The sequence below is a fragment of the Rutilus rutilus genome (genome assembly GCF_951802725.1).
Source record: "Rutilus rutilus genome assembly, chromosome: 10".
NCBI lineage: Eukaryota > Metazoa > Chordata > Actinopteri > Cypriniformes > Leuciscidae > Rutilus > Rutilus rutilus.
In genome coordinates this window covers 38,601,190-38,616,342 of record NC_140215.1, presented here as the reverse complement: position 1 = coordinate 38,616,342, position 15,153 = coordinate 38,601,190, and the positions used below count along the sequence as shown (strand labels likewise).

The following is a 15,153-nucleotide window of genomic DNA, read 5'->3' as shown; positions in this document are numbered from 1 at the left end:
CTGTAATTGGCCAAGTTCGCCGTGCCGTATCCATGCCCTCCCCCTCAGCATGTGTCATGTATGTTTTGACATTCAAGATGGAGAGCGCTGTAATAGAGCCGTGTATGTTTGAGCCAGAGTCAAATTAAAACGAACCAATGCAACCACAACGATTCCCCCCGAGGACAAAGTACTTAACACTGCCAGAGCTTTCGATACAAGATATTTAGGAAAAAGCGGCAGCATGTTGAGAATAATAGTCAATCATTTTAGCCCTTAAAACTCATCTTTGATCACCAAAGTGACATACAGTACCAGTCAAAAGTTTGGAAACACTACTATTTTTAATGCTTTTGAAAGAAGTCTCTTATGCTCATCAAGCCTGCAGTTAAAAAAAAAAAAAAAAAAGAAAAGAAAAAAACAGTAATATTATGAAATATTATTACAATTTAAAATAATGGTTCTCTTTTTTAATATACTTTAAAATGTAATTTATTTTTGTGATGCAAAGCTGAATTTTCATCAGCAAGTACTCCAGTCTTTGGTGTCTTATGATCCTTCAGAAATCATTCTAATATGCTGATTTATGATCAATGTTGGAAACAGTTGTGCTGCTTAATATTTTTTTTATAACCTGAGATACTTTTTTCAGGATTATTTGATGAATAAAAAGAACTGTATTTATTTATTTAGAATAGAAATATTTTGTAACAATATACACTACCGTTCAAAAGTTTGGGAACAATAACTATTTTTTTTTAAAGAAATTAGTACTTTAATTCAACAAGGATGCGTTAAATTGATAAAAGGTGATGGTAACGATTTATATTGTTAGAAATGTTTTTATTTTGAATAAATGCTGTTTTTATGAATAAATGCTGTTAACGTTTTACTCATCAATGAATCCTGAAAAAAGTATTCCAAAAAAATATATTAAACAGCACAACTGTTTCCATCATTGATAATAACTGAGTATCAAATCATCATATTAGAATGATTTCTGAAGGATCATAAGACACCAAAGACTGGAGTACTTGCTGATGAAAATTCAGCTTTGCAGCACAAAAATAAATAACATTTTAAAATATATTAAAAAAGAGAACCATTATTTTAAATTGTAATAATATTTCATAATATTAAACTTTTTTTTTTTTATTTTTTTTTTAACTGCAGGCTTGATGAGCATAAGAGACTTCTTTCAAAAACATTAAAAATAGTAGTGTTTCCAAACTTTTGACTGGTACTGTATATAAACGTGAATTTCGTCATGCCTTAAAATATCTTGAATGTAACTCGACACACTTGCCTCATTTAGTATACGCGGTTCTATGAATATGCAAATGAGCCCCGCCTCCACTCACTCACTCACTCAGCTCAGAGATCCACTGGTTGACGATCACACGTTGATCTGATTGGTTACATGGTAGTTTGTGACGTCAGAAACACCAGCGGTTTTGGAGACTGTCTTTGGTTCACTGCAGTTTTAAGGAGAAAATACTTTTTTTATAAATTTGCACATGGTTTTTCTTAAAGCATATTAAAAACACCACATAGACATATAAACAACATTAAAAGCTGGATTTTCACCACAGGGGGGACTTTAAGAAAAGAGTCTGTTGTGAAATGAGACAAACAAACAAAAACATTCTCGTTCAATCGCTCAGGCACGCCATTAAAACAATAAACTTCAGTCATGCATTTCTAATAGCCTGATCTTTTGGAAGGGTATGTGCAGTTTCAGGAGCTCAGGGACAGACCAACATCAGACAGTCTTATCTTTCTCGACATCTCGAACAGCACTATTGCTCTTGTGTTGATGGACAGACATGAGTTATTAAGAGCACACCTGCTTCATTTGCATGTTAAAGGACGTCTGAAGGAAAAATGGGCCGATTTCAGATCCTGCCGTTTCAGAAGGGTGCAAAACAAAAACTCATCATTTAAACTAGGGAGTTATCTTTGAAGTATGAAACTGGCAGTATGATTTTATTATAAATGGAAATATGAAAAGCATTTAGATTTGCCATTTCATGACCTCTTTAAATTCTGGTTCTGAATCTGATTCCATTAATGAGTACGGTTCCTTAAACAAACTGTTACAGCTTAAAGAAATAACCTGTACACTGATGTTTTTCTGTCCAACACGGCTCATAGTCTGTCAAAAAACAACATGAAATCACCATAAAAGTATTCGATATGACTGCACTATTTGCCAAGGTTTTTTGAAAAGTTCAACAGTATCTTTCCGTGAGAAGTGTAGTCCACAGTTGATCTTGTAGCTGTAATTCCCACTCTAAACAAAAATGTGAACATTTACTTAGACAGCATATCTAACTGTATGCATGCTATGCAAAACCTAATGGAGACAATTGCCGGAAAGGGTCAAAAATAGAGGTTATGGTGAATACACATGAGAACAAGATGGCAACACCTGTCTTTCAGAACCACTGGCCTGTGGCAACCACACATTCCCCCTGTATCGTCCTGATCTCCGGAAGATACATTGGGATGAGTGTGAAGTGAGCCAGCAAGTAAAGACTCTCTTCAGAGTAGTCTCAGAAAGCTTTACTAGTTTGGGTCTTACAGAAGACCTCAATAATGGCTCCTGGGCAGATCTGTGCCCGGTTGCATAAAGCACCTTAAGTGTAATTTTCCCTTAAGTTCGCCCTTATGTTTCCCTTAAACCTAAGGGTGTTGCAGAAAAAAACCCTTAAGTGTTATTTAAGGGTTTCTTTAAGTGAAACGTCATAAACACTTAGAATTTCCCTTAAATGCTGTTTTTTCACTTAAGTAATCCCTTAAAAAGCGTTAAGTGTTGCATAAAACCCCTTAACGGTCATTTCCCTAAGTATAATTTAAGGTTTGGAAATTGTAACCTTAAGAGTAACGTGGACAAAAATGAGACGACATGGCTTAATTTATGGAACCAGCTGAAGATCATTATGTGCCAAGAATAATTTTTAGGGATAGGGAGAACCCTTTGGACCATCTTTGCGATGAAAAATTGTTGCAAGAATACCGATTTGATCGACGCGCAATATTTGACATCGCTAACAAACTAGACGGCGACCTTGACCATGTCACACATCGCAACCACTCTTTACCTGCAGTGTTACAACTGATTATAGCACTGCATTTTTTTGCAACTGGGAGTTTTCAGACGGTAGTGGGAGATGTTTTCCACGTACATAAATCGTCTGTCAGCAGAGTGGTTCACCGGGTTGCGGGGGCTCTTTCCCGTCATTTAAACGCAACGGTCAAATTCCCGCAGTTACATTGGGATTTATTTTGCTTTTCAAAATTGTTTTTCTTTTACCATATTCGTCAAGAAGAATGCATTTATTTATTTATTTATTTTATTTGTTTTATTTTTTTGTCCATTCCGATATCCTAGCCTACTTTATTTGATGAAACTGCGAAATTGCTAGTGTTAGTGTTTTGCGTATCTATGGCAACAACAGACTTTTATAACGTGAATCCAGGATCGCTGTCGTGAAACACTTAAATGTTTCCCTTACCTAAGAGAGCCGTTTAAGAGATTATATGCAACACCCTTAAGTTATTCTCTTAGGTAAGGGGAAATCGCCCCTTAAGTATCTTACTTAAGGGAAAAACTTAAGGTGCTTTATGCAACCGGGCACTGGCTCTAGAGATCCACTTTCCTGCAGAGTTCTGCTCCAACTCCGATCAAACACACCTGAACAAGCTAATCAAGGTCTTCAGGATTACTAGAAAGCTACAGGCAGCTGAGTTTGATCAGAGTTGGAGCTAAACTCTGCAGGAAAGTAGATCTCGAGGGCCAGAGTTGCCCAGCCCTGCTCCAGCATGTACTGTGTAGACCTTGGCTGCGTTCCAGTCCAAAATTGTCATGCCCTTCTCTCACTAACTTCCCTCCGTCTCGTTCACTCGGATGTACGTCATTGCTTACGTTGCATGAGTGCCCACTACTGGCAGAACCTTTGCAATAGGCTGAAGTGGAAGTCCTAAGCCCTTGATCACCTAGAATACACTATGGGGTTGATTGATTGATTGATTTATTTTTTTCCCTTACGAAATTGTTTAATGCAGCATTATATATGTATATAGGTGTGTTTGAGCTGTTTAAATATACAAAAACAATAATAAAAAAATAAATCATATAGTTATTTGTGGTGGGGTAAATTAAATGCAATATGCGTTGACGTAACAATTGCTCCCTCGGTTGTAGACTCGCTCCCTCTGTCAAAATGAATCTGAATCCGAAATCGCCCCCTATACCCTCAAGTAGGGCATTATTTGAGGGGGCAGCCATTTGTAGTGGTGTCTGAAACCATAGTGGACGTTATTGAGTGCACTCATTCTATCCCACAATGCACTGCAATAACGAGTGTACAACCGATGTACGCTCAACATCTGTCCGAATTCGCTCACTTGTTTTCATTCACTCCTTCAAGTGAACTGTATTAGTGGACTAACGTAAGGAATGGTGATTGAGGGTGTAGGGGGCGATTTTGGATTCAGCCCAGGAGTGTCCAGTCCTGCTCCTTCCAGTGGAGCTTAACTTCAGCCCTAAGCAACACACCTGAACCTGGTCTTCAGGGTGACTAGAAACTTCCAGTCCGGTGTGTTGGAGCTAAACTCTGCCGGAGCAGGATTGGACACCCATGTTCTAGTTGGACAGTCAGCTATCAAACACTAGATGAAGGTCTCCACGGTGTCTACTATTAAAGCAAGCTTGGGAGGAGCATCTGGGGATGGAGATTTCTGAAGACTTCTGGGAATCTGCCATGATTTTATTTTAGAACCACTGGCCTGTCACAATTATAAGATGTTGTGCCAAGTGTAAAGGCCAATTCACACTGCCCCAACAGACACCAACAAACTTCAAGTCAGAATGTCTTTACGTGTCATTTTTCGCCCGAAAATATGGCGTATAAAAGAAAGAGGCTGAGGGTGAAGCCGTGTGCTGCGACAGGGGAGACTTGAATGTATGCAGAGAACTGCAATTGATCCGGACAAACTGTTGAATAGAAAGATTAAATACTCCAGCTTCCATATTTGTTCAGTTTTTATGCTAAAATTCGGTCGCAGTGACAGTATTTTAAACATTTATGTCAGGAGTGCAAAATAATCAATTCATAACTTAATGATATTTTGAAACACATTCATATTCAGTCACGTCTGCTGCGGTTTGTGTTCACACAGCTGCACTGAACAGCGTCCGTTAGGGCTTTTAGTCCAAAAGTGTGCATACTTGAAGAAATTAGATTTTATATATATATTTATTTATTGATGTAATTACGAAAGCTAACTTAATATTTATACTTAATACAGAATCATAATTTCTATTCATTATCCACTGATTTATGTGATCTGATGACAACTGACGGCTGTTTGTGTTTTCACTTCTCGGAGAAATGTTTCTACCTATGAAACATGAAGCTAAGAAACAGGATTACGATAGGCTAGGATATGATTTGTATGTGATTTTTCATGAGGTTTGGGCTATTTTCACATCAATAAAGGGATGTTTACTTTAGAGTTTGTTGGGAAGTCCTGTCACGCTGCTCAGACATTCCAAGACCCGACAAACCGTGAATGAACTTGTTCAGTCGAGTGAAAACAAACCTCAACCAACGCCAGCAAACTCCAGCAGGGGTAACACACTGATCGGACAAACTCCGACTGTTGGTGTTTGTTGGCGTTTGTCTTTGCGATGTGAATTGGCCTTAAGACTACGACATCTCTTCAGAAATCTCTTCCAAACTTTGCTTCCATAGCTGAACTCCTCATATGCTGCAATACCCACTTTAGAAGGCTCAGAATATGTGCATTTAATGATGAAGAATCTTGAACACCATATTGTCCCATATGTGGTTGTCATCATGAGCATTGGTGATTGACAGTGCTGATTGTGTGTGTGTTGTCCTGCAGTGTGGGAGTCTCTGAAGATGCCGGTGGGATACGGCGTGTTTGCTGCTGTGATCGCTGGTGTCCTCTCAGTGCTGCTGGGTCTTGCCGTCGCACACTGCTGTTTCTCCAGGAACCCCCTGCACACGCCTCGCCCCCGAAACAAGCTCATGGACCTGGAGATGGACTAAACCAGTCCTCCGTCCCCGACCCTGCCCAAAAACACTTCAACCAACTTTGGGACTGGATGTGGATATGCACATTGCTTAACTCGAGACGGAGAACCTGATAAAATGCACTCCGAGGATTGAGCCACGGCTCCATATTCCAACTCGGGAGCAATACACTTATTATTCTCAGGAATAAAGCACTGACGGCCCAATCCCGATGTCCCCCCCCCCCCCCCTTGTAACTTGTAACACATCCAGATTGCTGATAGGATGAGAGCATCAGGAATGAAATCTGTCGTCCGGTACAAACGTGTGACTCTGCACTATGACCAAACCAGCAATGTTAGAGTTTGTACAGGTGATTTGAGCAATTAATAGGAAGGACTCTTAAGGAAAGAGCCGAGAATCTCTCAGTTATGACTGTGGCAGACTCCAATTTTAGACTGACCTTTTAAACCGCTGCGGTCCCAGTGGATTGGTTTGTCACGTCCACTGTGACCCTGCCCGTCTGTCAGAGTTATGAACCTAAAATGACTGACCTTTCCTCTCGGTGGCGTAGCGTTGATTGATGGGGGCTTCAAGACTGCATCCGTCTGGGATCCAGAAGTGAGCGCTCGAGGGAAAGGACCCAACTGACCGCCAATCCGCGGCCCGGCTTTCTTAAAGAACGCTTGTCTGGCATTTCAAAGGCTCTGATAACTGATACCAACACACTGTTGGCATTAACTCTTTCCTCACTTTCACTTTCCTGCCCTCAAACAATGAGAATTATCAGTATCCATCCTTGCATTTTTTCCCCCCTCTTGTCAGAATCCACTCATTATGCCGATTCTCACACCACTGACCCGCACTGACACTGTTATGCTGGATCCTTCTGTGAAAATGCCGTCTTTATCCACCATGTGGTCTGCGGAGTATTTTCTGAGAAGGGAAGTAAATGTGTGAGAGTTTCCAGCTGTTCAGAGCCTCATTCATAGACCAGTGTCCACAAGATGTTTTACTTTTATACACAGTAGTCCCGTTATGGATATTAAAATGTTTTATTTTTTATGTTTTTTTATTTTAAATTGTGTGAAATTTTATGTGCTTTAACCATCTTTTTATTTTATTTTTTTGCTAAGAGGAAATAAGTATTTTTCTCTTTGTGTTCAGTGACTCACTCCAGTTCGCAATGGCAAACCGACAAAATTGTATTTCTTAATAAAACAAAACTATAACACTGTGTTGACTTGAGCTTTCTGTTTATCCCGAATCTGACGAGAAGCCCCTGGGAAATGCCTCCGTCGTCTTATTTAAATATTAATGAAGATTTGTTTTATATGCATAAAAATGCAGTCATATATATTTTTTGTTCATTTCCTGACGACTGGCTCCTTCATTTACTCTTCTTCCTGGTCATTTGTCCTCTTTCCTTCATCATGACAAAAGCTGCTGGCTTGCTTTATTAACAGAAACCTGTATTATTGATTACATTAAATTAATTAACTTCATGTTTTTTTGTGACTCCAGATATTTCAAGAACTGTATGTTCTTCAATAAAACTTTAGTAAATTTGAGTTTACAACTTGATTTATTTTTCCATATTTTTTCAGATTATTTCAATAATTAAAATAATATAATAATTTAGGGACAAAGCCCACTATAAAAGCGTCTTAAAAGTGGTCGAGATGACGTTAGTAATTTATACACAGATCATCTTCCTATTTGACCGGGTCTGTTTGCAGGGAATGGGTCTAATAAGCACTCATGTTAGGAGTTTCATCTTCTGAAGAGTATTAAATTGTGAAAGAGGCTTTCACCTATTTATATATTACGGACCATTTTGAAGTTCATTTGTGTAATCATGTATTTGTCATTGTCAGTTCAACAAATACATCTGTGTTACTTACATAACTCCCTCAACATGGGAATTCCCTGTCTCTCCTCATGAATGCTAATGAAGGTTTTCAGTCACACGTCATTTTGTGACGTCAGGCAGAGTTTATTTCGAGAGCGTCTGAACCGGTTTAACGTAAACAGTCTTGCCTTGAGGGGCCTTGACCTTCGACCCTGAGCCACGTGCTTCTAAAGATCCTGATGTGCAAGTCTATAGGCTTTCATCGCTATCCTTCATTTGAACCAGTTGGTTTCTTATGAACTTTGATGTCTCTTTATCACACTCTGGACTATCTGAGAAGGCTCATTCTTGTGCTGTACATCTTTATGCACTTTTTGGCTTCAGCCCAGACCCTAAAGTATATACTATACTTTACTAAAGTACTGATGTTTTGAGTAGGTAAGAACAGCTCTGGCAAACATTAGGATTATTTGAGAGAGAGGGTGAATAGGGGCGTGGTGGTGTTTGTTGATAACGTGTCGCCATGGCAACAGTGTAAACAAACTGACATCAGATCTGCTCTTCCCCTTATTCCCTCAGTCAGGATCGTCCCGTTGTGCCCATTGAATCTAATTGAAACTATTAAGGGAAAGCATACCCACCAATCATAGCAGTTTCAGTAACAATCAGTGGAGGGCTTGTACGTGCCTCGACAGGATTAATGTCTCATATGACAAAGTGAAGTGCACTACACTACATCACTATATAGATGGTTGACCAACACCAGAAAGTACCAGTTTCGCAGTACTTGGCAGGAGGCCTGTGAAGTGAACTACATCTGTACAAGCACGTACAGAGGATGACACAGGTGAGGATTGCTTCAACCTGAATAGTGACGTGATGTAAAATCACATTGACTTTGTGTTTACCGAGAGTCAGACATAGCTGCCATGTTCTCACCTTTGCTCTAGGTGACCGTACTAGCGTTAGAATTTGACATTGAAGAGCTTTGTATACTGTTGATGTTCACGTGTCAATGGGTTCATATGCTTAAAGTGTATGTTTGAAGACAAATACACTGAAAGCAAATGCGAACCTTCCCCAGCAAACACAGCATTCCTTAGCATTAGCGCATCATCTGCTTGTGTTTTCAGATTCAACTCCTAATATTCCAGGAACATTCTCTTTAAGTTATTTGTTTTTGTAAACTCAGAATGTTTTTACATATGACACTGAGACTCCAGCGCATGTAGGCCTATCGGGTACAGAGCGCAATTTCCAATGAAGCCCTGTATTGTTGGAAAGTCGTAATCACTACATCAGGTGCAAATGTACCATCAATACAGACTCTGCATCTGTTGTGTCTGCTGTATTTTTACACTTACCCCAACTCAGAAACTCTGGGCTTAAAGAAATTTCCCAGTTTCCCGCTCGTAATTATGATTTTGTGGCAGCGTTCATGTGCATTCAGCTCATAAATACGACCTTGACTTGAATGCACCGGGAGGCTGGCTCCACAGCAGTTTTGATTTGCGTGTTGTATCTTTACTTACATTTGCTCACTTCTGATTGGTTGAATTGTGTGGAGTAAAGTACACTACTAAAGTTTATACTATATAAAGTTGTTCAACTTTTGACAACTTTTTGGAGGTTTGATGTTTGGCTACCATTTTTACCAAGGCTTATCTACTTGTTTAAGATATGACGTGCCAAAAAAATGGCATTTTACAAGCCAGCAGATGGCGCTGTTTTCGATACTCGAGGATTTAAAATATATATATATATATATAAATAGTGTTTATTGTAACAATTTACAAATGTAAGCTTTAATGAAGGTCCATATGTATGTATTTATTAATAAAACACATATCAGTTAAGCGGCATACTGAAAGTGATAATGTCAATATATGATGTAATAAAATTGTGATAACACATAATTAAGCCATTGGGAACTCTTTGGTCTCATGGATCAGCAGTATGTCTGGCACAAATATCTTTCTAAAAAAAACAAAATAGAACTTTATGTTCCTGTACGTCAAAATATTTATTATTTTATTGTATTATTGTTTGATGTCTATATCTGCTAATTGTTCGTCTCGATTCTTGCCCCTTGCCCACTTTGAAAGTCTTGACCATGTGACCAGCGTGATGGATTCTTTGAAGTATCAGGCCATTTTTGGCAAAAATTGTGATGCTTTTATTGTGTAAACTGAAGCTCAATGATCATTGGACTTTCCAGCAGAACAATGATCCTAATAAACATCCAAATCTACCAAAGCTTGCTCAGATAACACCTGCTCAGTCTCCAGTTTTACATCCCTTTGAAAACATTGGGTGAGAACTGAAGAAAGCAGTGGCACAGAAGCCAACACATATCAGTGATCTGGAAGCTTTTACTGAGGAACGACCTACGATTCCAGCAGAGAGTCATAAGCTTGTCGGCAATGTTTATTGGGGGTTATTAAAAGTTAGGGATTCTCTACAAAATACTGACCACTGGGGGTTGAATAATTTTGGATTTGCCTTTTTCAGAGCCAACATGATCTTAATCAACTTTACATTCTCAGAATCACTCTGATGTCTATTCAAATTACTATGATGTTTACTTATGTTTTAGTTGATGGGTTTTCATTAAAATTTTGTTCACTGGAATAATTTGCAGATCAGGGGGGTTGAATCATTTTTATTGATTGTTGTAAGAATGAATTTACGATTACTTTTAAGTTGCATCATGTTTACATCTGCTGCAATGTTATGTAAAACTTATAAAATTAAAGAATATAATTTATTTTAGCTATTGTATGAGTGAATAACCAGGGCTGGAAATGGTGAGAAAGACACTCACACAGATTGACAGATTTGATTCATTGATTTATTCTGAATGTATTTTTTTATTTATTTAGTGTTTGAGCCACAAGAGGGCGTCCTAACAATATTGCATTGGAGAGAGTGATTCCTTCAACACCCATCCTAGGTGTAATAACACTAGAACAATACTTATTATTGAAAATAATGTTAGTTTAATGGCTGGGTTGAGCACAGTATGCAGTTACAATGCCGCAGGACTTTCTTATCAGCATTTCCTTGTTAGGGGTTCAAGCATGAAGTGCTGAAACCCTATTGTAATTGTAAGGATTCGTAAAACGCATCGTGCAGGCCAAGCCGTAAGGCCTAGAGACGTGAAACCTGGCCAGATGGTAGGCCTCAATTTGGGGACAACCTATCAGAGTATGACCCCGATTGGCCCATAGGTGGCGCTACAGCAACCACAAGTACAAAATCGCTCATAACTCTTGGGCCGTTTGACCTAGACTCAAGTGCCGTACACCACTGTGATCCCTGTGAGAAATGGTCTTTTTCATCTATTATGTCAGTTGTTAAATGCTTGCTAAATAAAACTTAATAACTTTTGATGCTTTTGTGCTTAAAGGCCTTAACTGCTTGAACCCCGATAAATGGTGCTTGCAGCTTTAATTATATTTATATTCACACTCACATTGTGGTCAAGCTCAGCACTCTGAGAGCACAAAAGTGAGTTCTTCCTCTGTAGCTCAACCCACAGCGGTTTCTGTTCATGAGACAGAACGTGTACAGTGACATGTTTGTTGTTAAGTAAAGATATAATTTGATTATTAACCACATAACCATATAACCACAGACAAGCAGACGCCAGTGTCTCCTCCTCTATTATTTCAGTGAATTAAAGAAGAACTCTGGTCAATTTTAACATTGAGCTCATTTTTTTGTACATTTGGAGTGCTGTCAGTACAGAGAACAACGACAGAAATCGGTGTTGCCTACACCGTGTTATCCTCTTTAAAATTTGCACCCTGTTGACTTCAATGGGGCAAGTTTTAAACCTGCTTTTAGCCTCTTAACATCCTTGATGTGTCATTACAAGTGCACAGGTCATGTGAGTGATTCCTTCGGAGTGAACGCGGGTGAATCTGACTGCAGTAGATGTGAAAGAAATATATAAAAAATGATGTTTATTCAGCCAGCGCACATACCTGTATTTACATCCTGTTTTCGGTCGAAGTCCACAGTAGTCGATTGTCGAGTTCACGCGCATAGGTTTAGTACCTATTTAGTACCTATGATCACGGAGTTCACATCTACTGCAGTCAGATTCACTCGCGTTCACTCAGAAGGAATCACTCACATGACCTGTGCACTTGTAATGACACATCAAGGATGTTAAGAGGCTAAAAGCAGGTTTAAAACTTGCCCCATTGAAGTCAACAGGGTGCACATTTTAAAAAGAGGATAACACGGTGTAGGCAACACCGATTTCTGTCGTTGTTCTCTGTACTGACAGCACTCCAAATGTACAAAAAAATTAGCTCAATGTTAAAATTGACCAGAGTTCTGCTTTAAATGCCTAGTGCCTGGTGTCTATTTTGGCAGAAGTAGGCAATTGTGTCTCAAACTCGTTTCACTAACATCTTTTTGCTCTCTGTATCTAGGAACATTTCTACTGTCCCAGATTGCAAATGACATCTGGCCCATTTGTGGCCCACATCTCCCATATTCTTCTGGCCCACATACCGCATGGAATGAAGGCATGTGTGCCATAGTTGGCCCAGTTGAGGCCCGGATATGTATGCTATCTGGGGTGCATCTCTTAGATTGGTCTTTGACACATTCGATCTTGACAGCATTATAATATAATATTTTCCATTGATTATAAATTGTGCAAAAAAAGAATAATAACAACTTGATTTTTTTTCTTTACAAATCATAAATCACATATTTAATCTCAGGCCTTTCGTTGACACCGTTGTCTACTTTGTAAACTAATATGTTAACCTCTGAACATACTTTATCAGTGGTAAGGGAAGTTGTAATTTAAAGGACAGTCGTAATAAAAAATCACACAAAAAGGATTTGCATTTATTTGTTTATATTATCATAGTTTTAAAGTTTTAAAAAGTGTATATATTTTTTTAAGTTGCCAGCCACTGTTAGCAGTGGACACAGATGGAGTAGATCGAGTCCATCAACACCCCACAGCTTCACAGTCCTGTAGCTCGTCCTGGGTCGACATTTCATTCAGTAACATTATGCAGTTTTGGATTTATATGCTGTTTAATGTTAATGATAAAGTTATTTTACATACAGTGTGTGCAGAATTATTAGGCATGTTAATTTCCTGGTCATATTTTTTGTAGCGTCTGGACCAATCAGACACACAGAAATTATTCATTTATTTAATGAATAATCCAGCAAACTCACTCTCCCAACAAATGCCTGTGAAACTTCCCCCAAAAACTAACATCCCAAATGAAGCCAACACACTGGCAGAACGCGGTGTCTTGTTATAGGACACACAGAGACTGATAAGAGGATTTTACGATGTCCAGAAAGCTCTTTTACTTAATTCTCACTGAGAAGGAGAAATAAACCCTGTTAATTCTATATATTCTATATATAACCATTTGAGAAATGTGTAAACATGTATCTAATTTTCCGATCTCATGATTTTCCTTTAATGTGGTTGTCTTTTGTATTCTTGTAAACTCTATTGGGTTAATATTTCAGACTTTGGATATTATGGTTAACCAAATCATATGTGTGGCATGTTTGGTCTCTATAAACTCCAATCTTCTTCCCCGATTTGTTCATTTACATTACATTCTGCTAAATTTGTGACGCATTAGTATTATAAGCATCTTAAAGATTCTTGTGTTAAACATCCAATCAAATTGCATGTTCAAAGGGACAATGGGTCGTAAAATTTCCCTCCAAAGGGAAATCTTCTCATTGGCTCACACAGCTCCAGAGGTTGTGCCATCTTCACGCTTTAAAGTCACTGATCAGCTCTTAGCTCTCGCTTAGTCCCTTTCTGAAATGCTGACGTGAAGATGATGCTTAACTAGAAGCCTCTAAGGACCCTCCAAGCTTGTGCCAGGCTGCGGCCTTGTCTTTCCATTCACCAAAGATACTCTGGAAACCACTGGTTCTCTCTCATCCAGACCACATCAGCAAAGATCAGCTGGAGCCTCAACAAACTGCATCAGGACAGTTTAATTCAAATGGGCGAGACATGCAAGTATCAAACTTAGTCTCATTATTTGATACATTAAGTTTCCTTACCCCTTTTAAAGAAGGGTGTGTTAGAACTAAACTGATGGTTTGCTCAAGGCTGTTGATCTGCTATAACTTCTTGCTTTCCTGTATTCAGCTCTCTTTCCCTTGGTAAACTGTATGCATGTATGTGTGTGTGTGTATGTTAGAGTAGTTTAAGTGTTTAGACTAGTTAATAAAGTCTTGTTCATGTCACACATAAAGTTGTCCGTGTCTCAAGCTCATAACTGGAGTCACTAATCATTTAGGGTTTTGCTACTGCTCTTAGTAGTACTGTAAAGTAAGAAAGACATTTCCCGTGCCCCGGAAATGTACATTTCTTAGAATTAATAAACAATTAATCCTGAGTGTTCACGGGACAAACAGGCTGATTGATTGTAATATTAATTTACGACAGTAAGTTAATTATATTAACTGATCCAAATATTCATAATCAATTATAACCAGTTATTATTGATTATTAATATTTAATAGAGCTAATTAAAAAAAAAAAAAAAATCCAGGCACATTTTACCAATTCCAAACCACATTAATCTTAATAACTACTATTCATTTTGTATTTAAACATTTATAAGTGATATATAATTGTTCATGAAGGCTGGAAATGAAAAACGCCTTACATTCAGGTGTGCGTAATTATTAGGCACATTTTCTTTTACACATAAAATAAGCCGAAAAAAGAGATTTAACTCAGACTTGTAAGTCAAGGATACAATACTAATGCAATACCAGAAATTGCAGTTAAGGCATGACCATTGGACAGTGAAATGCTCATTGGGTCAGCCAGACAAAAACAGGTGGAGAGGAAAAGACACGTTAACACGTATTAAATGTGGTCTGCCTTTGGGTTCAGTGTTCTGTCATGAGTGGTCTGCAGCATGCTGGACAAAGGAGTAGCACAATGAACAGTCTTCGTATATAATTCTTAACACTCAGAAGATTTCAAAGGAAACGTAGGAGAAATAGCAAACCACATCAACTTCAGACGACACCGAACAATGAACAGAAAGAACGTCTTTGTAACTAATGTAACCCCTTTTCCCTGAAGGAGGGAACGGAGATGTTATGTCGGATTGAAATTACAAATTGGGTCCCGGCAATTTCAGCGGAGGTACAGGAGTTGTGGCGACGTTCACCCCTTCAAGGAACGGGGGTTACATTAGTAACCTAGACGTTCCCTATCAACGTTACGTCGGACTGAACTGATGTATT

General features: G+C 38.6%; 1 protein-coding gene across 1 annotated transcript in view; it reads left to right on the top strand.

The window, feature by feature from the left end:
• Positions 1-7,260, top strand: part of ptgfrna (prostaglandin F2 receptor inhibitor a) — a 39,168-nt gene extending 31,908 nt beyond the window's left edge. The window contains exon 8 of the mRNA XM_084421116.1: positions 5,893-7,260. Within this exon, the coding sequence (XP_084277242.1) occupies positions 5,893-6,059 (167 nt within the window). The 3' untranslated portion in view covers positions 6,060-7,260. The remainder of the gene's footprint in view (positions 1-5,892) is intronic.
• Positions 7,261-15,153: the final 7,893 nt, after the last annotated feature.